General features: G+C 43.7%; 1 protein-coding gene across 1 annotated transcript in view; it reads left to right on the forward strand.

Moving 5' to 3' along the window:
* The window catches only part of EXOSC5 (exosome component 5), a 149,559-nt gene extending 125,515 nt beyond the window's left edge, over positions 1 to 24,044 (forward strand). The window contains exon 6 of the mRNA XM_069207520.1: positions 21,517 to 24,044. Coding sequence (XP_069063621.1) covers positions 21,517 to 21,609 — 93 coding nt within the window. The 3' untranslated portion in view covers positions 21,610 to 24,044. The remainder of the gene's footprint in view (positions 1 to 21,516) is intronic.
* The last annotated feature ends 2,168 nt before the right edge of the window (positions 24,045 to 26,212 follow it).

A 26,212-nucleotide genomic window follows, 5' to 3' on the forward strand; every position in this document is an offset into this window, starting at 1 on the left:
AAGCTTCCAGCTGAGAAAACTGTGGAACCTTGTGCAAATACTTTAAATAGATGCTCTCCGAACTGCAGTAGCTGCCCTCATTAGCTTGAATTAGACTGTTACAACTCACTGTATGTCGGCATTGATAGATCTGACACACAAGCCTCAGTGGATACAAAATCAAGCTGATGGGTTACTTTTAAAAGTCCCTAGTTTTCCAGAAGCGTCCTTCAACTACAGCCTGTTAGCTCCAGCATTCAATTATAAAACCTATATCTAGTTAAAAAAAGATTCTTCAGTTTACACTTGCATTGTCTAAGCAAGTACACCTATAGGTCCTTAGTCAGCTGGTCCGTCCATCAAATCTTCTGTAAACAATCCCTCGAATTTGTAAAGCTACCATGTGAGGTCTCTTGCTTCCAAGGCCTGTGCCACATTTCTACTGTTTCTAAGATCTACTGCTTCCCACCTTAAGTGTAGAAGAAAGCTAAGCACTATTTCTCAGCACCAAGAGATTCCAACAGTGTACGAGTGCTTTACGATACCTGTAGAACACTTTTGTTTGAACCCTCATCAGCAATGTCAGTGACCAACCATGCCACACTCAGATGTTTTTCTTAATCAGTCCTGCGTTATGGTCAGAAACAAATCAATCATAATTGCCAGGGATGATCTTTTGTCAAAAATCCAATGTGCAGACATCCTGTCACCATGTACACTTGACAAATTCAACCATTTTTAGGTTGAGCGTGCAAGTGCCCTGGCCTGTTGTAATCTATTGGCTTTTATCCACACCCACCACACGCCCATCACTATCACTCGTTCATGGGCTTGCCTTTCAAAAAATCTTTATCTTCATTGGTACATGCTTCACATTTGTCCTTCCTTGGAGCGGTTTTGTTACCACCTTGGCAACTTCTTTTTCCTTTTGTGTCTCTCCTTTGCGCTCATGGCGGCCGTGACGCTTTGAATTGGCTCGCTTATGTCAACTGTTTAATTTTCATTTTCAATTTATGTGGCAAGAAAAGTCCAGTAGGAATTTATAACGCTAATGGCTCTAACTCGAGCAAACGTGAGGCCCATTGCATTGCAAATGCTTGTTTTATTTATAGGTTTTCCTGTTTATTTGACCAGTGCCAGGATTAGGAATGGTTGTCTTCCTCATAACTGCTTTCAGCTTTGTTTAATGAGACTACATTTAGACGTCGACTGATCACCAGGATTTCATGTGTTTACAACCAGCGGTTCGTTATGGTTGTCAGTCACTTCCAATACATTCTGAGGCCCTTTCAGTAACCTTGGGTGTATTGCTTCTGGTGTCGGTTCCTTTAGTTTTTCTAACTTAAACCAAATTATGAAGGGGCCTATGTTGCCTCTTCATTTTGCAGGCTCTGTGGAGATGAGGCTCTGGTATGACTGCCCAGCCAACTAACTGGAAAACCCTATATTTAAGCATCAGATGAGCATAATTTAGACAAGAAATGGGCAAGCTTATCAAAGAAAAGTGGCATAGCTCTGAGAAACAGAAGGGTACAGCAAAACACGTAGAACAAGGACGTAAGGCAGAAATTGTGCATTTCAAGAAGACACTGCGTTTTTCCATGCAATACTTACAAGAGTGCACAAACCACTCTTGTGCCTCATCCCTGGAAGATTTTTAAAGATAATGAATGTAGAGATGACCGTTTAATGGAAAATGAAGAGTTACTTACCCTTCATGCTAGCTTTTCAAATGTAAATAAATTGACAAAACTTCAGTGTAACGCTGCATGGCTGGTTTTTGCTCCTTAGGTGTAGTTTCTGTTATAAGTATGCCCTTAATGAAATAGAGTGATGCAGGGCACTGCGGGGTTTAGGCTGCACGGTCTTTGGCATGGTTTTGGGACCTGTGGCAGGGTGCTGGGCATGGCGTTGACCTTTTTAATACAGAACACTAGTTAAAAGTAAAATCAGCTTGATTCCACTTTTTTTTTATGTATGTACTGACCAAGAGCCTTTTTTATATCTCTGATCTATTAACTTTGAATTTATTTCAACTCTTGGTATGTAAAAAATGTCCCCGAATCACAAGACCCACTATGGCATAGTTGTATTTAAAGCCCCACATTTTTTAGCAACAGAAGTAAATGTATTTTTAAAGCCCGTGTCCGCTAATGTGCAAGGTAAAGGTAAATGTTATTTTTTTTTCATTATTGACTGTATCTTTTTTTCCTCTGAAAACCTCTGATCTATGTTAAGTTCCTTGATTGCTTATGGCAGCAGACTGTTTAGGTTACCAAGGCTTACAGTCCTCTAAGATACATCCTTCGAGCCCCATATAAGGTGCAGGCAGAAGAGGTATTAAAAAAATAACACATCGACAACTTAACAAATGGGATTTAAGTAAAACCATTAAGTGTGAAGAAACGGTCTCCTCCTGGCCTTCCAGCGGCTGCGTCTGAGCCCTTGTGGAGGATTAAGATGGCTGCCGGAATGGGCAGCTCCCCCTTACAAATTGGAATTAAAGGGGATTTCAGTAATATGAAATGAAAAGGGTATTCAATTTCCCAGAGAAAATCCGAGAATCTTGCCGCCTCCTCCAGGCTGCGAGCTTCTTCGCCTATAAAAATTCACCCCCTTGCTGCTTACGTTTCTGGTACTTTCTGTGACTTGCACTGAAAAGACAAGGAGAAATGAACTTCGCCCAACAGAATGGAATCTAAAGAGGGAACTGAAGGCAGTTGAAAGACTCACGTCTTTCTCACTGATATCTCATTTGTGCCTTTCGCTTCTCCTTTTTCCTCAACAAAGGGTCATTTTTTTCTGAGGGATAACTCCTGTCGGCTCCGTTGTTATGACAACTGCTGTTAACGTTTGCCGGCCATGCGAACAAAGCCAATGGCAAGAGGCTTGTTTAAAAGAATGTGGTTAATGCTGCATTTCGGGCGTAATGGAGCAGTTGAGCTGCGTACCAAGAGCAAGCGAGTGGATCATCTGCTTGTGGTTGGTGTTGCCGGGGTTAAACGTTGAGACGGACAGTGACTTTACGAGGAACTGGAGGATAGTGGGTTGTTATGAGGTCTAGTGTGAGGTTCGTCCAAAAAAGAAAATTATCTTGAATGAATAAAGCAAAATAGTTATTAGCACAGCGGTCCATTATTAGTACATTAGGGTTTGTTAACAGTATAGTGACCCGCTGATGTGTATCTCGTTGCCCATTGGCACTTTTAAGACTATACCGACCAACCCAGGGGACACTTGTTCAGCACTTAGGGCAGAGGTTATTGGAGTCACTAGTACAGCACCCCTACGTTAGTCTACTAAGGACTATTAATAGTGCATTGGCCAACACAGTTACCCGATGTTGTAAAAAATGGACTTATAGAGATGTAGTTACCAGCTGTCAGTGATGAGCTGTCCGATGGGTGCTTCTCTGAGCTACAGTAGCTGCTTAGAAAAATGCGAATATTTGGCCCGGTGGTTACAGACTAGACTCCTCCACAGGCCATGCGGACCAAATGACATGGCCTTATTACTGAGTGGACCGCGATTCATGGCAAACTAGGGTCTACTATGCAAACTATTTTGACCCTCATGGTAATTAAAGATAATTGAAAGAGGCTCGCCAGTCTGAGCCATCCAGGCAGAGATAATGAAGCCATCCTAGGAAGAAGCAGCGTTGACCCTATTGTCATGCTTTTGTATTCCAGCCACCAACCCCCTTCAATTTATTCGCACAACCAATGTCTTGTCATACTTATGCACTGTCTGTTCTACATGCCGGGGGTGTTCTGTTTCCTAATTTCGTTTTATGTGCACTTTTTCGAAACATTTAATTCAGCATTTTCGTTAAATGCTCAATTTCTTAATAATGTTGTTGTATTTTTGTGCAGCATTGATGCCAGTGGAAGAGGAGCAAACACTCCAAGCCCCTCCCTTGCCCCCTTCTGTTTTTTTGCAATAGCTTTATTTACTTTTCAAAAGAATTCATGCACACATGCATGTGTTGCTGCCACAAGATGATGACATCTTCTGACATTTGCTTCATTGATGGAGCAAGAGAAGGATTTGGACATAATTAGCCCTTTGGGATACAGTGTACCAAACAGAAGCAGATGTCATCTGTGATAACATTCGCCACAATTGGATCACATAGGGTGAACATTCAGATCTGCCTTGTACTTAGTCCAGAGCATGAATGACTGTAGATGAACCGAGGACAGAGGCAGAGAAATCTAATGCTACAGTCCAGTCTATCGAACAAAGAAATATCATGACTAAACTATTCCACCTTTTTGTACCAAATACCGCCTTAAAAGATCCCATATATCTATAGACCAATATGTGTGGCTAGCTGGAGCGATGCATACACATGCACAGCGTCATTTCAATATACCAGATGCTTAAAGGGACCGTCCTGTGTAGAGAAAGAAAACAGTTCTCTTTACCCAGCCCTTCATCTGTGACATTCACAAACAATCACCGACACTAAGCATTCTTGGATGTTGCTTTCCATGATGATATCCACTGGATGCCCAAGAAGGCTCAATCAGTGTACAGCGATACCACTTATCCCCCCACTTCATTTGCTGGTGGGCCTTCTCACTATCTTGCGGTATAGCACTTTTTTTTCTTATGTTTTACATCCTCCCCTTTATATTCCGAATACAGAACCCATTTACCTGCGAGCCTGGAGTAATGTAACCTACACCTAGGGTTGGGCAAAACTAAAACAAAAAAATGGCGCAAACATCCTTCATTTTCATGAAAATGGTGCATATGATACGAATGCAATGTCTTTTATTTGTCGTTTGGGCAGAAATTCTTTGCAAGAGTGTACGTTTTGTAAAAAAAACAAAAAATATCAGTGGAAGGCGGCTGTGAGTGCTTCATAAAGGTTTATCTACAAACCTTTGTGAGGTTCGAAATACAGACCATAACTCCGTAGTACGGTGTACTGCTCCAAAATGACAAACGAGGACTGGAGAAATCATGCAGTGAGCGCAAGGCCTTTTGCCGGTTCTATACATGAGCGTGTGTCATGATTGTAAGTTGTATCCGTCAAGGTTAGGAACACCATATGAACTGCTTCTGTCTTTGCTTACCTGCTGTGCCTCTGTGTGGAGGAAACGTGAAGTAGTGATATGTACATGCAAAGGACATAATTTCCATTTGTTTGTTAAAGTTATGAGTAATGCTTGCATTGCTGCTGTTTTGCTAAACTTGTCGGGTGTTTCTGCAGCAAAAGCTTGAAATAGTAGTGTATATATATGTTCAATGGCATGTGTAGCTGCAGATACACATGCAATGCACAGGTCCTGCCATCTAGTGTTGGGCTCAGTGTGTTACAAGTTGTTTTTCTTTGAAGAAGTCTTTTCGAGTCACGGGACCGAGTGACTCCTCCTTTTCGGCTTCATTGCACATGGGCATCGACTCCATCTTAGATTGTTTTCTTTCCGCCATCGGGTTCTGACGTGTTTCTTTTCACACCGGTTGTTCGAGTCAGAAAAGTATTACAAACTCTCTAAATTCGTCGGTATTGTTTTTGATCGAGTACTATCGATCATCGACACCTCGGTGGACACAGATCTCTACTTGCCCTTTGGGACACCCGTGCCCAACTTGGGCCTGGTCGGCCCGACCAAAAGTCTTGTTGAAGCCTCATGGACCGGACCCCGTTTAGATTCTGCCCTCGGTGCCACGCCAAGTATCCTTACACGGACCAACATCTAGTCTGTAACCTGTGTCCATCTCCAGACCACCGAGAGGATACTTGCGAGGCCTGCAGATCCTTCCGCTCGAAAAAGACTCGGCGAGACCGACGAGCGCAAAGGGTAGAGATGGCGTCCAGAAGCACCAAACGCCTCGACGCAGAAGAAGAGGAGATGATCCACACCGCAGTCTCCGTTCGGGGGTCTGACTCCGAGCACTAGTCCGACAACAACAGACCAATAACAGCAGGCCAGCACATGAGTACGCTTGCCCCGACCCAATGCAAGCCCAAATACAAAGCCTCGGGGACGCCACTGCCAGAAGGCCATGGCTCCACCCGTAAGAAACCTACCAGTGACCAAGCAACATCTTTGGCACCGAGAAAGGCCACACCACCGAAGCCTTCGGACTCGAGCCGAGGCACAGGCTCGGAAATCCTCAAGCACCGACCCATTGAGTCGAAGCCCCGAAAATCCCTCTCTGAGCTGAGGCCAACAACTACTTCAGGCCTTTCAATCCCAAAGAAACCTGCTTCGGGGGCCAAAAAAACATACATATACAGAGGCGAATGGACTTTCCAAGCAATTGAAAGAAAGCCATAGATTTGCAGAAGAACTTACGCTAATGGAGGATTTTGACGAAAAACAGTTCAGAATCCAAATTCATAAAGACACTGGCAAAATCCTCACTGCACCTCCTCTAAAAACAAAGAGGAAACTGGCCTTTCAAGGACATTTGGACACTGACCAGCCACCGGCTAAAGTGCCAAAACCGAGACAAAAATCTGCCTCCTCAGTTCTCACCTCACCAGTCTCCTCCTCATTCTCCTCACCTAACTGTCTCCCTACCTATTACCCCCACTGCACAGTCTCCAGTACACTCTGCACAATCACACCAGGATGACACTGACCCATGGGACCTTTATGAGGATCCCATTTCTGACAATAGTCCAGTGTGCTATCCGTCAAAGCCATCACCTCCAGAGGATAGCACCTCATATACACAGGTTCTAGCTAGGTTAGCGGCATATCATAACGTAGCCATTCACACAGAACCTCTTGAGGATGATTTTTTATTTAACACGTTGTCCTCAACTTACGCCACCTACCAGAGTCTACTCATGCTAAAACATGCGCATCAAATCTTCCAGGAACCAGTTAAAGCAAGAGCGATCACTCCAAGGGTAGAAAAGAAATATAAACCGCCTCCTTCAGACCCAGCTTTTATCACCCAACAGCTACCCCCAGATTCCGTAGTGGTCAGCGCAGCAAGGAATAGGGCTAATTCCCAGTCATCTGGGGACGCACCCCCACTAGATGATGAAAGTAAAAAATGTGATGCTGCTGGTAAAAGGGTGGCATCACAGGCAGCTAATCAATGGCGTATAGCCAATTACCAAGCGCTAATGTCCAGATACGACAGGGCCCACTGGGACGAGATGAAAGACATTATCCAGCATCTCCCGAAAGATCAACAGAAGAGAGCCCAGCAAGTAGTGGAGAAGGGACAGGCAATTACCAACAATCAGATCAGGTCAGCGTTAGACTCCGCAGACACAGCCGCAAGAACTATTAATACGGCTGTCACCGTTAGGCGACACGTATGGCTTAGGTCGTCAGGCTTTAAATCTGAAATCCAGCAGGCTGTTCTTAACATGCCTTTTAACGAACACCAATTATTTGGCACACAGGTTGATACAGCCATTGAGAAAATGAAAAAAGACGCCGACACTGCCAAAGCTATGGGGGTGCTTTACTCAACTCAATACAGAGGCTCATTTCGAAAACCTCAATCTAGGGGAGGCTTTAGACCCCAAACATCTGAGCCATCTACCTCCCAATCCAAACCCTCTTACCAGACACAATACCAGAGAGGGGGGCTTCGGGGAACCTACAGAGGACAGTTTCCGAGATCTAGAGGAAAATATCAGCCCTCAAAGCAACCCACCCATACCAAACATTGACTTCATCCACATCTTCCCTCACCACACTTCCCCTGTGGGAGGAAGACTGCAAAAGTTCCACACCCACTGGTTACCCATCACAACAAACAATTGGGTCTTATCCATTATCCAACATGGTTACTGCATAGAGTTCGCACAAACTCCACCAGATATACCCCCAAAACCACACAAACACTCCTCTCAACACATTTCAATGTTGCAAACAGAGGTACTATCACTCAAACAAGCCATAGAGCTTGTGCCACATCATCAAAGAGGAACAGGGGTTTACGCCCTCTATTTCCTCATTCCCAAAAAAGACGAAACATTGAGAGTTCTGACATCTAGTATTTGTCTCAATCTTTACATCCTTTCAGAACACTTTCACGTGGTAACACTACAGGATGTAATCCCATTGTTACAACAACAAGATTTTATGGCAACACTGGATCTAAAAGATGCGTATTTTCACATACCCATCCATCCAGCGCACAGAAAATATCTCAGGTTTGTAATACAAGGAAAATATCTCAGGTTTGTAATACCAGTCAAAGTGTTACATTTCGGGATAACAACAGCTCCCAGGGTATTTACAAAATGCCTTGCCGTAGTCGCAGCATACATAAGAAGACAGCATATCCATGTCTTTCCATATCTCGACGACTGGCTAATAAAAGCCAACAGTCAAACACAGTGCCAATATCATACATGTTATATAACAAACACCCTACACACACTAGGGTTCTCAATAAACTACCAAAAATCACACCTACAACCAGCCCAAGTTCAACAGTATTTAGGAGCCACATTAAAGACCCAAAGAGCACTTGCAAGCCCAAGTCCACAACGGGTAAAATCATTCCACAACATATTACCAAGAATCCAGTCAAACCAACAGTACACAGTCAAATTTGTCATGAAACTGTTGGGCATGATGGCATCATGCATCACCATTGTCCCAAATGCAAAACTAAACATGCGGCCCTTACAACAGTGCCGTGCAAAACAGTGGTCACAGGCACATGTCATCTTCAAGATCTAGTGTTGATAGACAGCCAAACACACATCTCGCTTCAGTGGTGGAATTCCACAAATTTAAACAAAGGGCGGCCATTTCAGGACCCTGTGCCTCACATCATTCTTACAACAGATGCATCAATGATTGGATGTGGAGCACATCTCAACAATCACAACATTCAGGGAAAATGGGATTCCAAACAAAAACAACTTCACATAAATCACTTGGAACTGCTAGCTGTATTCCTAGCACTAAAAGCTTTTCAACCTCTTCTTGTTCACAAACACAGTCTCATCAAAACAGACAATATGACAACAGTGTACTACCTGAACAAACAAGGAGGAACCCACTCATCACAACATTGTCTTCTAGGACACAAAATTTGGCATTGGGCAATTCACAACAACATTCACCCTGTAGCACAGTATATTCCAGGGATTCACAATCAATTAGCAGACGGTCTCAGCCGGGATCATCAGCAAACACACGAGTGGGAAATTCACCCCCAAGTACTTCACAAGTACTTTTGCCAATGGGGAACACCAGATATAGATCTATTCGCCACCAGCCAGAACGCAAAATACCAAAGCTTTGCATCCAGGTACCCACACCCTCTATCCAAGGGCAATGCTCTATGGATCAAGTGGTCAGGGATATTTGCTTACGCTTTTCCCCCTCTCCCACTCATTCCATTTCTGGTCAACAAACTGCATCAAAACAAACTCAAACTCATACTTATAGCGCCAACGTGGGCATATCAACCATGGTACACAACATTGTTAAACCTGTCACTAGTACCACACATCAAACTACCAAACAGGCCGGATCTGTTGACACAAAACAAACAACTGATCAGGCACCCCAATCCAGCAATACTCAATCTAACAATCTGGCTCCTAAAGTCTTAGAGTTTGGATATCTACATCTTCCACCAGAATGTATGGAAGTAATTAAACAAGCAAGAAAACCCACTACCAGGCAGTGCCATGCAAACAAATGGAAAAGGTTTGTCTTTTACTGGCAATCCAAACACATAAGGCCTCTTGCCGTATCCATACAAGACATTGTAAGTTATTTACTTCATCTACAAAAAGCAAATTTAGCTTTTTCATCCATCAAAATACATCTCACAGCTATTTCAGCCTATTTACAAAATATACAAAACAAGTCTCTATTTAGAGTGCCTGTCATCAAAGCCTTCATGGAAGGTCTAAAACGTATCATACCTCCAAGAACACCACCAGTACCTTCATGGAATCTCAATATTGTACTCACACAGCTCATGGGTCCACCGTTTGAACCCATGCATTCGCGTCAACTTCAGTTTCTAATGTGGAAAGTAGCATTCCTCGTTGCAATCACTTCATTACGAAGAGTTAGGTGAAACACAATCATTCACTATTGAACAACCCTTTATACAAGTACACAGACATAAGGTTGTACTTCGCACAAACCCAAAATTCCTACCTAAAGTCATCTCACCGTTTCATTTAAATCAAACAGTGGAACTTCCAGTCTTCTTCCCACAGCCAGACTCAGTAGCAGAAAGAGCACTCCATACATTAGACATTAAAAGAGCTTTAATGTATTACAATGACAGAACAAAATCAGTTAGACTAAACAGCTGTTTGTCGCATTCCAAAAACCCCATACTGGTAATCCTATCTCAAAACAAGGCGTAGCAGGAGGGATAGTAAAGTGCATCCAAACCTGTTACCTAAAGGCTAAAAGACAGGTATTAATAACACCAAAAGCACATTCCACCAGAAAGAAAGGAGCAACAATGGCATTTCTAGGAATTATACCAATAACAGAAATCTGTAAAGCAGCCACTTGGTCAACACTCCATACATTTACCAAGCATTACTGTGTAGATGTGTTAGCAACATAACAAGCTACAGTAGGACAGGCTGTACTAAGAACACTATTTCAAACAACTTCAACTCCTACAGGCTGACCACCGCTTATGGGAGGAGAACTGCTTTGTAGTCTATGCATAGCATGTGTATCTGCAGCTACACATGCCATTGAATGGAAAATGTCACTTACCCAGTGTACATCTGTTCGTGGCATGTTCCGCTGCAGATTCACATGCATCCTCCCTCCTCCCCGAGAGCATGTAGCCATTTAAGTTACATTTAAATTTGTACATATGTATATATATATATATCTCTATTCCATTGCATGGACATCTCTTTCTTTACACTCTATCACTCCTACCTTACCCTCTGCGGGAAAACAATCTAAGATGGAGTCGATGCCCATGTGCAATGGAGCCGAAAAGGAGGAGTCACTCGGTCCCGTGACTCGAAAAGACTTCTTCGAAGAAAAACAACTCGTAACACTCCGAGCCCAACACTAGTTGGCAGGACCTGTGCATAGCATGTGAATCTGCAGCGGAACATGCCACGAACAGATGTATACTGGGTAAGTGACATTTTACATATATATGTATATATATGTTCGGTGGCATGTGTAGCTGCAGATACACATGCTGTGCATTATCCTGCCATCTAGTGTTGGGCTCGGAGTGTTACAAGTTGTTTTTCTTCGAAGAAGTCTTTTCGAGTCACGAGACCGAGTAACTCCTCCCTTTCGGCTCCATTGCGCATGGGCGTCGACTCCATCTTAGATTGTTTTCTTTCCGCCATCGGGTTCGGACGTGTTCCTCTTCGCTCCGTATTTCGAATCGGGAAAGTTAGCTAAATTATCGAAAATTCAACGGTATTGTTATCGTTTGGTACCGGGTTATTGTTATTGTATCGGCACCGACATCAAGAGCGCTCTGGCGGCCCTTCGGGGCTTCCGTTCTTCACCGAGGCCTGGTCGGCCCGACCACACCCGTCATTGAAGACTAATGGACCGGACCCCTTTCCGCTTCTGTCCTAAGTGTCATTCGAAGTATCTCTATACAGACCAGCACCTGGTCTGTAATCTGTGTTTATCACCTGAACACAGGGAGGATATTTGTGAGGCTTGTCGAGCGTTTCTATCGAAAAAGACCCTACGAGATCGACGAGCAAGATGGCTGCAAATGGCGTCGACACCGAGAGAGCAACTCGACGTCGGGGAAGAGGAAAGCATTTCCATCCAGGGATCGGACTCTTGACGAATCCGAAAGTGAGCGAACCTCGACGGTGCAGCGAATAGTGAGTAAACCTGCCCCGTCCAAAACTCACACAAAGATATTTAAGGCCAAGGGGACGCCACCGCCAACAGGCCATGGCTTAACCCATCGAAAAGAAGGTGACCAAACATCGGCACCGAAAAAGGCCAGGGATTTGCCGAAGACTTCCGACTCCGGTCAAGATTCCGGCACCTAACGCTCTCGACACCGAGAGTTCGACTCACCCAAAGTGATAAAAATATCTTCGGAACCGAAAAGACTATGGCCCTCATTCCGACTCTGGCGGGTGGCAGTAGCCGCCCGCCAGGCGGGAACCGGCATTTGGCCGCCATGCGGCCAAAATACCACTTCCCGCATTCGGACATTCCCGCTGGGCCGGCGGGCGCTAACCAAGTTAGCGCCGGCCGGCCCAGCGGGAATGGGGGCCGCAACACAGGAGCCGGCTCCGAATGGAGCCGGCGGTGTTGCGGCGGTGCGACGGGTGCAGTTGCACCCATCGCGCTTTTCACTGTCTGCTAGGCAGACAGTGAAAAGCTTCATGGGGCCCTGTTAGGGGGCCCCTGCACTGCCCATGCCAGTGGCATGGGCAGTGCAGGGGCCCCCAGGGGCCCCAGGACACCCCTTACCGCCAGCCTCTTCCTGGCTGTGAAAACCGCCAGAAACAGGCTGGCGGTAAGGGGGTCAGAATCCCCAGGGCAGCGCTGCTTGCAGCGCTGCCCTGGCGGATTCGCCCAGCTGGGGAAAAAACGGTGGGAAACCGCCGGCCCTGGTTTTCTGACCGCAGCTTTACCGCTGCGGTCAGAATGGGCTTGGAAGCACCGCCAGCCTGTTGGCGGTGCTTCCGTCATTCGTGGCCCTGGCGGTCTTGGACCGCCAGGGTCAGAATGACCCCCTATATGTGAAACCTCGGTACCGAAAAAAGCGGCTTCGGAGCCGAAAAGAAGCTCTTACACAGAAGAGCAAGGACTTTCCAGCCAAATGAAGGAAAGACATAGATTTGACCAGGAATTATGTATGGAAGAACTGGACCATACACAAAGGAGGTTACATATCCAGAAAGAGACTGGAAAAATACAAACTCTACCTCCAATCAAATCTAAAAGGAAACTTGCATTTCAGGAGACAGAAATGCAGCCTAAGGCAAAGGTGGTTAGAGACAAATCACCACCACCAAGGTTTTCACCACAACCGTCCCCACCGCACTCACAACAACTGTCACCAGTGGGAACACCTCCAATGCAGTCACCCACACATACAGGGATGACACAGGATGATGCTGATGCATGGGAGTTATATGATGCACCAGTATCGGATAACAGTCCGGACTGTTATCCAACTAAGCCGTCACCTCCAGAAGACAGTACTGCATCTACGCAGGTACTATCCAGGGCAGCTACGTTCCATAACGTAGCAATGCATTCTGAGCCAATAGAGGATGATTTCCTGTTTAACACCTTAGCATCCACCCACGCTTCCTATCAGAGTCTGCCAATGCTCCCGGGTATGCTCAAACATGCAAAACAAGAATTCCAGGAGCCAGTTAAAGGAAGGGCTATCACGCCTAGGGTTGAGAAGAAGTACAAGCCTTCCCCAACAGATCCTGTGTTCATAACACAACAACTTACACCGGACTCAGTGGTTGTAGGAGCAGCAAGAAAGAGAGCAAACTCTCAATCGTCAGGAGACACTCCACCTCCTGACAAAGAGAGCAGGAAGTTTGACGCAGCGGGCAAACGAGTGGCAGCACAAGCAGCCAATCAATGGCGGATTGCTAATTCGCAAGCCCTACTTGCTCGCTACGACAGAGCACACTGGGACGAGATGCAACACATCATACAGCACTTGCCCAAAGAACACCAGAAACGTGCCCAACAGGTTGTGGAAGAAGGACAGGCCATATCCAACAACCAGATAAGGTCCGTACTAGACTCGGCAGACACGGCAGCACGAACGGTCAACACGGCGGTAACCATTCGCAGGCATGCATGGTTAAGAAGCTCTGGATTCAAGCCAGAGATCCAACAAGCTGTGTTGAACATGCCATTTAACCAGGAACAATTTTTTGGGCCGGAAGTCGACACAGCAATTGAAAAGTTAAAAAAAGACATGGACACGGCCAAAGCCATGGGCGCGCTCTACTCCCCACAAGTCAGAGCCACCTTTAGGAAACCACAATTCAGAGGGGGTTTTCGACAGCAAACATCAGAGGCTTCCACCTCTCAAACCAGACCCACCTATCAGGCACAATATCAAAGGGGAGGGTTTTGTGGTTCCTATAGAGGACAATTCCCAAAAGGGAAAGTTCCAGGCAACCAAACCAAGCCAGACCAAACAGTGACTTCAATGTCACAAAACCCCAACACTTATCACCAGTGGGGGGGAGGGTAACCGCATTTTATCAAAACTGGACACATATTACCACAGACGCATGGGTCCTATCAATTATCCAACATGGTTATTGCATAGAATTCACAAAATTCCCGCCAGATGTGCCACCAAGAACACACAATTTGTCCAAACAACACTTAAACCTATTACAAATAGAAGTCCAAGCACTATTACAAAAACAAGCAATAGAGCTAGTACCCAAACATCAGAAAGGAACAGGTGTCTACTCACTATGGGCCTGATTACAACTTTGGAGGAGGTGTTAATCCGTCCCAAAAGTGACGGTAAAGTGACGGATATACCACCAGCCGTATTATGAGTCCATTATATCCTATGGACTCTTAATACGGCTGGTGGTATATCCGTCACTTTACCGTCACTTTTGGGACGGATCAACACCTCCTCCAAAGTTGTAATCAGGCCCTATATTTCCTAATTCCAAAAAAGGACAAAATGTTAAGACCTATCTTAGATCTCAGAACACTGAATCTCTTCATCAAATCAGACCACTTCCACATGGTAACACTTCAAGACGTGGTTCCCTTACTAAAAAAGGAGGACTACATGTCAACATTAGATCTCAAGGATGCGTATTTCCACATACCCATCCATCCTTCTCACAGAAAATACTTAAGATTTGTAATACAAGGCGTACACTATCAATTCAAAGTGCCACTGTTCGGGATAACAACGGCCCCAAGAGTATTCACAAAATGCCTAGCAGTAGTAGCCGCTCACATAAGGAGACAGCACATGCACGTATTCCCATATTTGGACGACTGGCTAATAAAAACCAACACTCAACAACAGTGTCTTCTTCACACGCAATACATCATAGAAACACTACACAAACTAGGTTTCTCTATAAATTACCAGAAATCAAATCTGCAACCATCCCAGATACAACAATACTTGGGAGCAACACTCAATACACAAAGAGCAATTGCCACTCCAAGTCCACAAAGGGTCCAAGCGTTCTAAAATGTAACATCAAGCATACAGGCAAACCAACACTACCCAGTAAGGTTTGTAATTAAACTTCTAGGCATGATGTCTTCATGCATAGCCATTGTCCCAAATGCAAGGTTACACATGAGGCCCTTGCAACAATGCCTAGCAAAACAATGGACACAAGCACAGGGTCAACTTCAAGATCTAGTGTTGATAGACCGCCAAACACACTTCTCGCTTCAATGGTGGAACCCTATAAATTTAAACAAAGGGCGGCCATTCCAAGACCCAGTGCCTGAAGCTGTTATCACAACAGATGCTTCCATGATAGGGTGGGGAGCACACCTCAACAAGCACAGCATACAGGGCCAATGGGACAATCAGCAAAAACAACTTCACATAAATCATTTGGAACTGCTAGCGGTGTTTCTAGCATTAAAAGCATTTCAACCACTGGTAGCCCACAAACACATCCTTGTCAAAACCGACAACATGACAACAATGTATTATCTCAACAAACAAGGGGGGACACACTTGTCACAACTGTCTCTCTTAGCACAAAGGATTTGGCATTGGGCAATTCACAATCACATTCGCCTGATAGCACAATACATACCAGGCATTCAGAATCAGTTAGCCGACAATCTCAGTCGAGACCACCAGCAAACTCACGAATGGGAAATTCATCCCCAGATCCTACAGGATCACTTCCGTCGCTAGGGAACACCAAACATAGACCTATTCGCAACAAAAGAAAACGCAAAATGCCAAAACTTTGCGTCCAGGTACCCACACCCTCAATCCAAGGGCAATGCACTATGGATGAGTTTGTCAGGGATATTTGCTTACGCTTTTCGCCCTCTCCCACTCATTCCTTATCTGGTCAACAAACTAACTCAAAACAAGCTCAAACTAATACTCATAGCACCAACCTGGGCTCGCCAACCATGGCACACAACACTGTTGGACTTATCAGTAGTACCCCACATCAAACTACCAAACATACCAGATCTGTTAACACAAACCGATCAGGCACCCGAATCCAGCATCGCTCAATCTAGCGATCTGGCTCCTGAAGTCTTAGAATTCGGACATTTAAATCTTACACAAGAGTGTATGGAGGTCATTAAACAAGCAAGAAAACCAACAACAAGGCATTGTTACGCAAACAAATGGAAAAGATTTGTTTGCTACTGCCAAACTAACCAGATCCAACCACTACATGCCCCCACAAAGGACATTGTAAGCTACTTGTTACACTTACAAAAGTCTAATCTAGCATTCTCTTCCATTAAAATACATCTCACTGCAATATCTGCCTATCTGCAGATTACACATACAACATCGCTTTTTAGAATCCCAGTCATTAAAGCATTTATGGAGGGACTAAAAAGAATCATACCCCCAAGGACACCACCAGTACCTTCGTGGAACCTTAATATTGTATTAACACGACTCATGGGCCCACCATTCGAACCCATGCATTCTTGTGAAATGCAATATCTGACTTGGAAAGTTGCCTTTCTAATAGCTATCACATCACTTAGAAGAGTAAGTGTGATACAAGCATTTACTATTCAAGAACCCTTTATACAAATACATAAACATAAAGTGGTTCTCCGTACAAATCCGAAATTCTTACCAAAAGTCATATCACCATTCCATCTAAACCAAACTGTGGAACTCCCAGTCTTCTTTCCGCAACCAGACGCAGTAGCCGAAAGAGCATTACATACATTAGACATAAAAAGAGCACTAATGTATTACATTGACAGAACAAAACAATTTCGTAAAACAAAACAATTGTTTGTAGCCTTCCAAAAACCTCATGCAGGTAATCCTATATCCAAACAAGGCATCACCAGATGGATAGTTAAATGTATTCAAACTTGCTATATTAAAGCAAAAAGAGATTTACCAATTATACCAAGAGCACATTCCACTAGGAAAAAAGGCGCCACAATGGCTTTTCTTGGGAATATACCTATGACTGAAATTTGTAACGCAGCCACATGGTCTACGCCTCATACATTTACTAAGCATTACTGTGTAGATGTGTTAGCAACGCAACAAGCCACAGTAGGACAGGCTGTATTACGAACATTATTTCAGACAACTTCAACTCCTACAGGCTAAACCACCACTTTTTGGGGAGATTACTGCTTGTTCGTCTGTGCACACACAGCATGTGTATCTGCAGCTACACATGCCACCGAACGGAAAATGTCACTTACCCAGTGTACATCTGTTCGTGGCATGAGACGCTGCAGATTCACATGCGCCCTCCCACCTCCCCGGTAGCCTGTAGCCGTTCTTAGTTGAATGAAAATTGTAAATATGTAAATAAATATTATTTTTAATACACATTAAGTACGTACATAACTACTCCATTGCATGGGCACCTCTAGTATACTCACAACTCCTACCTCACCCTCTGCGGGGAGAACAATCTAAGATGGAGTCGACGCCCATGCGCAAAGGAGCCGAAAGGGAGGAGTCACTCGGTCTCGTGACTCGAAAAGACTTCTTCGAAGAAAAACAACTTGTAACACTCCGAGCCCAACACTAGATGGCAGGATAATGCACAGCATGTGAATCTGCAGCGTCTCATGCCACGAACAGATGTACACTGGGTAAGTGACATTTTCCATATATATATATATATATATATATATATATTTGTTGTGCCCCACCTGGTTTGTCAACTTTATATAAGGTTTCTGTTTTCGGTGCAAATGGCCAAAACCTTTGAAGAGTCCTAATTTCCTCACAAGGCTGTGAATACTACTGTGTGCTCTGAACTGCCTGTCACTGGCCCTACGCCTCCTTGGAGGTACTGCCTCTCCAAGTTTGCTTCATTTAGTACTTAGTAGTTTAGTAGTGACAGTTAGAAAAAGCTTTTGGAAAAGTAATTGCACTATACAGGCTTTGCCATCGCTCTCTTTTTTTATAGATTTTATGAGCCATTTCACTCTTTCACTCCTCCTCTGAGAAGTGTATTTTAGGTGGGACTTTCTTTATAGAACGCGTGCAACATCAGCAGATATGACGGTTTTAATGTTCTGCTGAGTTTTCTCAGAATTGATACAAAAACCCATTCTAGTAAGAGATTAAAAGGTTTAAATGTATTTTTTTTAGTTGCCTTACTATCCAGAGGGCTATTTTTGGATAGATTAGTAGATCGCCAAAGGGCTCAACACCTGGATGGGAAAAGCCGCTGCCACATGTTGTAGGCGTTACAAGCAAGTGGGCAGGTATACAAAGGTGCAAACTCTTGCGTACCCAACTTACATTTAATACTCAGTTCGATATGGTGCTCAAAGGAGGACGAAGGAGCCAACTCATACCTTCATATAAGGAGCAACCAAAGTATTATTTCACACTAGAAAGTCCATATATTCCCAATTGGTCTTTTATTTGTAGTATTCATGCCACTGGTCGTAACAAATGTAGTTGTTTCTACATCACCATTATTAAAACAATGCGTTCATCTTGATTACAACAATGTAGCCAACACGTGCTTTATTGTTTGTGGTTTGGTTATCTACGACTTCGTCGGGGCATAAATCCACTCCATTCCATTCACAAGTTATATCTGATTGTCGGAGTACTTTGTTGTGACTAAGATTGTTTGCCGTTTGACTACATAATACAATATATACTGTACAGAGTGAAACATATATTCAATATACAGCAATAATTTCCTGGATTGGGATGTACAAATATTACTCAGATATAACTTGTGAATGGAGTGGATTTATGCCCTGACGAAGTCGCAGGTGACCAAACCTCCTTCGCCTCGCTCTCTAAACAAAAGAAAAAAATACATGACTTCCTGTCTAAAAAATGAAGCCTTCCTTTTTGTGGGAATGGATATTCAAGATGGAGAACTTTCACCATAAGATTTCCTCTGGATGAACCCACAATATTCTGTATAACAAGAGTTTGGAGTAAAAAATGGATCTGTCTCTGTATTAAACTTTGTCAAACTTTCTATATGTCCAATAATAATCACAAGCCTTTCCTCAAACAAATGAAGGCCCTGTACTTCCCCCATCAGCCTAGAAGTGTGTTTGTCAGCAGCTTGAGTTGAGGATGGATTTGGAGTAGTTGGGTGTGCCGACGACTCCTACACTGCCTGCATGGCTCTGTTTTATCAAAAACTGCTACTCATGTGTTGGCAGCCACCTCACTGTAGTTCCCTTGAGGTGGACAGTAATTCCCCTTAATGATTGCTTTTTAATTACCACTGTATTGGATATCCATGCCTCTAATTTTGTTTTACCAATTATAGGCCGTCATGTTGGATGTCCCTCTGCGCGGGAGAGGCCTAATATTTATTATGATCAGAAATCAAGCAGCAACCTTTCATTCATGGAACTGGCAGTAGTGGAGCTGATGCGAGAGGGGTTAAACATAACTTACCAATGATAATGAGAGAGAACTGTGTTTTAATACTAGGCCCATTTGGGGGGAAAATGCCTGGTTATTGGGCATAGAGGAGGGGAACTGAACATTGGCCCAATGGATGGGTGGTTAGGGAAATGTTTGTGTCTCTGTGAGAGAGGGAGAGGGGGAACAGCTTTGGTACTTAGTACAGAGAGCAGGAATTGGGCCGTAGGCATGGGCGCAGTTCCTTGTCAGTGGTTAAATGGGGAAGAAATGTACCTCGCTACTCAGCACCATGTTTTGCTACTGGCTGCGTGTGGCTTCTTACACCGTGACACAAGTGGGGGGGACCCATACTTCAGTACAGGACACATTTAGGGTGAAGCATGCTTTGGCCACTGAGGGATTTCCACACCAAGTGACAGTGGGGGACAAATCATACATTGCTGCTGGGCACAATAGGTGGAAACCTTACCTTGTCCTGGGCACAGAGGGGGGGGGGTACTTTACTTGGTACAGTAGGGAGAACCATACCTTCGTACTGGGTAGAGTTCCTTATCTATGGGTAAGAACCAGGCTGTGGCACTGGCACAAAAACGTTCTTGGATACTGGGTCAGAGAGTGTACATGTTTCAGTTCTGGTAAAATGTTTGAGATGCTTTGGTACTGTTAAAATATTTGGTATATTTTGGTACTGTTAAAATGTTTGAGATGTGTTGGTGCTTTTGAAATGTTTGATGTGCTTTTGTACTGGTTACATGATTGAAATTATTTGATACTGTTGGAATGTTTGCTATGCTTTGGTTTGAGATGCTTTGGTACCAATGAAATATTTGATATGATTTGGTTTGAGATGATTTTGTACTGTTAAAATGTCTGACATGATTTTGTATTGGTAAAGAGTTTGAGATGCTTTGGTACTGTTGAAATGTTTAAGATGCTTCGGTTTGAGATGTGTTTGTACTGTTTGATTGAAATGCTTTGATTTTTTTGAAATGTTTAATTTGTTTTTGGTTTGAAATGCATTGGTACTGTTGAAATGTTTCAGATGTTTTGTACTGGTAAAATGTGTCAGATCCTTTTGTACTGGTAAATTGTTCGAGATGCTTTGGTACTGTTAAATGTTTGAGGTGCTTTAGTTTGAGTTGTGTTCGTGCTGGTAAAACATTTGAGGTGTGTTTGGACTGTTGAAATGTTTCATACTGTTTGAGATACTTAAGTTTGAGGTGATTGTGTGCTGTACAATGTTTGAAGTGCTTTGGTACTGTTGAAATGTTTGATATGTTTTGGTACCACTGAAATGTTTGAGATGCTGTGGTACTTTGAAATGTTTGATATGCTTTGGTTTGAGATCCTTTGGTGCTGTTAAAATGTTTGGTATGCTTTTCTACTGGTAACATATTTGAGATGCTGTGGTTTCAGATGAATTTGTAGTTTGAATGTTTGAGATGCTTTAGTATTATTGAAATGTTTGATCTGCTTTGGTTTGAGATGCTTTGCTACTGCTGGAATGTCTCAGATGCGTTTGTGCTGGTAAAAGGTTTGAGATGCTTTGCTACTGTTGAAATGGTTAGAGATGCTTTAGTTTGAGATGCTTTGGTTTAAACTGTTTCAGATGCTTTGGCACTGTTGAGATGTTTTGCTTTAAAATACTTTTGCACTGTTAAAATGTTTGCGTTGCTTTAGTTCTTTTAAAATGTTTGAAAACTTTGCCTTGGCTTTAGCTGGGTGGGCTCCCACTTCCGGTCCGTCCAGCCCCACACAGCAGCAGCGCTCGATTTGTTGTTGAAATATTTACTTCCTTAATGCAATCATCTTGGTCGCCTGCCACTACGCCTCCCGCGGGCTGACAACTCGCCAACCTGCCCAGAAACCACAAGCACGTTTCGTTTCCCTGACAGCCACGACGGGCTCACTGAGCCGTCCACCTTCTGCCTTTCTCCATCTGCTGCCTTATTTGTCTGCCGCGCCTGTTTGTGTTTCTGATTGGCCGTCCTGCATCGTAAAATCTTCCTCTCCTCTTGTCCCTAGCTCCACCGGTGCATGGCGACGGCGCAGAAGGCCTCCGAGAAGCTTTTCCAGTTCTATCGTGACTCGGTGAGACGGCGGTACTCCAAGTCGTGACTCCGGTACTCGCTGCCTCCAGCAGTGCCTTCTGGCCCGGATGTTTCTGTTATCATGTGACCTCCATGTTCCAGCCTTGGCAGAGTGGAGGGGTGATGCCGAAGAGACGAAGGGGAAGGATGTTTCATGGAGGCCCTCGTTACAAGCTCAGGGCTAAATTTCAATCCATGTGCAAATGTTTTCACATAGGATTTTGTTTCTACCATTGAAAAAGGTCCCACAACCAGCTTTGTGTGTTAGTTTGTTATTTTTTGTTTGTTTTTACATTCTTTTCAACTATATGCCCCTGCTTTTCCTAGCACAACTAGCGATACCCGCGATAGCTGTGCTCTTGGAAACGACGCATCTTCATGGATTCCATTTATTTTTGTGGCTCTTTAAAGCAGCGCAACTGGCTTTTTTTGAGCTGGACTTGTTGAGAGGCAGTAAGTAGATCAGCCAGCTCTGGGGCCGTATCACAATCCGTTTCCTCACTATGTGGGTGCAAACCTGATGTGTTATTATTAATATTTTTTTGCGTCTTCAGTGCATTCATTCGAAAACTTTCCGAGTTAGTGCTACCCGAAAGATCGAAAGTAAAGTACTGTGACATGATTCCATTGTCTGCGCCGCGTCAGCGCGGAAGACGTCTGAGCATTTATTTTTTCACGTCTTCACACTTACCCGAAACACCCCGCAGCTAGTGCGTGTTTTGCTGTCAGGAGCGGTTCGATATGCAAAGAGGCAGTGGCTGTCCGCATCTCATGCACAGTGGGAGTTTTCTCGAGTTAATGCACGCGCTGTACGCGGGATAAACACGAACAGCAGACCCTTTCTACACGATGAAGCAGCGAAAACAGGATCGTAAAATGGCCCCGGGAGCACGTAATATTTGTGTTTCCGAGCTGTGCCTTCTGTGGCCCATCTGCTAACTTGGGGATTTTTCAGGTTAATGGATGCACTGAAGACGTGAAAAAACGGACGGAGCCATTCTTGATGGTCCCCTCCACGGCAATGCACTATGGCAAGCTTTGCAACAGCAGAGTTTGAAGTCTGACAATAAACTGACTGCTGGAATCCACTGTAGTGCTTAACAGTGCCCAAATAAGAAATGTTGAAGAGGGTTTAAAACACGAGACTCTTAAAGATCCTTTACGTAGGCTTCATGGCACTACTTTACACAATTCCACAGATATCAAGTTTACACTTTGTCATAGGTGGACGTTTGTACAGTTTTACAAACGTCATATTTGCATCTGGTTTGCCACATGTTTTTAAGATAACCTGCATCCAAAGAAGAAATAGGCAGCCCAGGTGTCTGCATGTGTCAAAGAGCCTTCTTCAGGCTAGTGTCATTATTCAAACTATTCTCCGACACTTCACTGCTTACAGCAGTGCTTCGGGTTCAAACCAGATAAGACAGTGGAACCTGAAGATTGGCTCATTCTTATATGACCATCCACCACTCACCCTTGCTGTAGAGCCAGGAATTACATTAAAAGATGCCATTCCTTAATTCTTGCACTAGAGACATGACACTCACGCAAACCTCCACTCAGTGGCTACAACAACATTTAGGCCTATGCTCTGCTAAACATTCGAAACAATAAAATATCTTTCATACATGAGAAGGAGCAACAATCTTTCTAACAAACAACGTACTGAGTTGTAATCGAAAAACATCAGTTGATACCTTTGTATGTGATAGAGACATAGATTTGGCCCTCTGCCACTTCAGCTTGATTACCCGCGAGGCCACCAGGTACATGCTGTATGTAAATAATTTGTAAAAACCTTTTTACCCCATGCTGTTGAGTTGGATCGCGATAAAATTTAGTCATGCTATATTTTATACGTACATGTACTTTTATAGTTTTCAATAGCTAATAGCTGTAATGACTGTGGCCGAAGAACTACACTTTTGTTAGGGGAATACACAGATAAAAGGGCCAAAGAACCTCAGGAAATTATTTTACTTGAGTGCAAGTGTTACCTTCTCTTATACCCTGAAAATGTGTGCCTATGTATTTGCCACTATTCTCTTAGATGCCTGAATCTTAAGTCCTTAATGTTGTGTTTCGTTTAGAAGCATCACTTAAGGAACTCAGCACAATGAGGCATAGCAAGGACTTTCAAGCTGTGTTTTGTTATGGTGCACTGACATCACCAGTGATGGAAATAGTTGGATGGTATCATGCTGTTGTGTGGTACAGCTAAATGATGATTTGAAGGACACGCTCCTAAAATGGACACAATGTTGAACAGCTCAGTGGTGTGTATTTTTAATAGTTTAAAGTATAAAGGCAAAGAAAGAGTAGCATAATGTTCAGCACTAATGCAGGGTTGTTTTGTAACATTTCATTAAAGGCATAAACTCCTACTAAAGAGGTCCTGTCTCACTCTAAATTGCATCTGTGTCATTTCACCAAATTAATAAACAGTGTCTAGAAATGTAACTGAATATATGTTGTTTCTAATCTGTTCCTTCTGCAGCAATACTTCCTTTCTACGGGTAATCAATATGTACTCCAGTGAAGAACATGTGTAAACACAATGGAATGAATGGCTCTTCCGTCTCACCCAATATATACCAAAAACAGATTAAATCACGTTACTTCAAGTGCATCACCACAAGGCATATCAGACGGTGGTCAGTGCAGAAATTCTTAAAACCAGGTGTTGCAGCGTGAATCATTTCTGGATTCACATGCTGTGCATTATTCTGCCATCTAATGGTTGGGACCGGAGTTCTCCAAAATAGTAGTAGTCCATTTTCTTTTTCATCTTTTTTTTTGTGGGGCTTCGACCACCTCCACTTTTAACTGCTTGAGCCATCCTCTTGACGTTGTGTGCCCTTCCCTGGAGCCTTCCTGTTGGTCGCCATCTTCAGGTTCTTTTTTTTCCCGCTGTTGGAACTGGAAGCATCACCAAAGGCTCTCCAATCTGCAAACTTAAGAAGTTAGAAAAATCATATTTTCGTTGAAAAAAAAAAAAGAAGAAACCACCAATAAGACGTACTGGAGGAGGAGTGTTGAATGGGTATGTCAAAATCGTCGTGGAGAATGCTCGGACTTGGGCTCCCTGCACCGACTGATATGGAGAAGATGCCATCATACGTTTGCCCAAAAAGATAAACATCTGGAGTTGTAAACTGGGTCTACAGCTTAACCACAATAGCATCAACTGCGAAGCCTGCACAAACTTTAAGGTAAAGACACTAAGGATGAGAGACCAACAGAGGCAGGCTCAACTACACCATGCATGGGCAAAAACTGACTCCTTCCCTGAAGGAACGTATGGTTGTCCAGCAAGGAAGAAGAAAATGACACTGAGGGAGCCAAAGGAGAAGGCTCGGACGTTGAGTTATCCATTGCCGACATCGAGAAAGTACATCACAAACAAAAGGTAACTCCGAAAAAATACAGTGAGGGTGGTAGTCAAAAACATCTGACTCTAGAAGTCAAAAAGGGTCTTCGGCATAGAAAAAAACATCGACCGAAGGCAAGGCAAGACTTAAAGAATCCCTCTGGTCCCAGGTTAGGGATACTGCAGGCGGTTGAACTCACAAAATGATGTCAAAAGACGATCAAGGTCGAGGAGGAGAAAAGGCAGATCAAAGCCAGGAAGCTTCAGCGTTAAGGGAAGAAAAGAACGGGGAAACACAGAATAAAGCATCAAAAGAAACTGCTTAGAAGGATGTTTCAAAGTCGAAAAGAAAGTCAACATCAATGCTCAACTTTGAGGAAATGGAAGGGAAAAAGAAACAATGGAGGCAGAGATAGTAGCTATTCTGCAGAAAAACTGGATTTAGACAAATCGCTTCAGGAATTTCAAATTCCACACAAGCCCTCAAGACAGGAAGATAGTGGCTAGGGGGGAATTGAGGAACTAGAACCCTCAAAACACCTGAGCCATAGAAGGAAGAACACAACAAGAGTTCTTTGAAGAAGAAGACCCAGAAAACTTAACTATGAAAATGCTACAGGAGAGATCTGAATACACAGAGAGTCAATAGCACAACATTGAGATGGACTCTCTTGAAGAGTGACTTGACACATACTTCTCAAAAGCCTGCCCCCAGATGACATTGCTATATATTTTCATCTTATTAAGAAAGCAGCTAAAAATATGGCTTGCAATTAGAGGAAGAGAAGGCCCAGTTTTATTTCTTACTCGAAACATTACTGCCCTCTCAAACCCAAAAACATTTTCTGACAAAGCTTCCAAGCATTTAGCCCAAGGAAGAGAGGCATTCAAGGAACTTGCAACTTGCAGAAGGGTAACACCTAGAGCTGAAAAAAAGTAAATATATTTCTCAAAAGATCCTCCGTACATTAAGGGAACAGTTCCAGCTGGTCTATCGTTGCAGCCACGGCAGGGAAAAGGGCCAATGTCCCTACAACATCTGGTCCATCTCCAGATAAAGAAAGCAACAGGATGGATCTGGTTGAAAGAACATTTGAGAGAGGTGCTGCCAATAAATGAAGAATTGCCAACTCCAGTGCTCTGCTAAATCTGTACGCCTACCAGCAGTGGGGTGAAATGGCAGAGCTCATGAAACATCTTCCTGAGCAATACAAAAAAAGGTCTGCAGCACTGACAGAGGAAGGAAAAATATAGCACA

This window comes from Pleurodeles waltl, chromosome 9 (genome assembly GCF_031143425.1).
Source record: "Pleurodeles waltl isolate 20211129_DDA chromosome 9, aPleWal1.hap1.20221129, whole genome shotgun sequence".
Classification (NCBI taxonomy): domain Eukaryota; kingdom Metazoa; phylum Chordata; class Amphibia; order Caudata; family Salamandridae; genus Pleurodeles; species Pleurodeles waltl.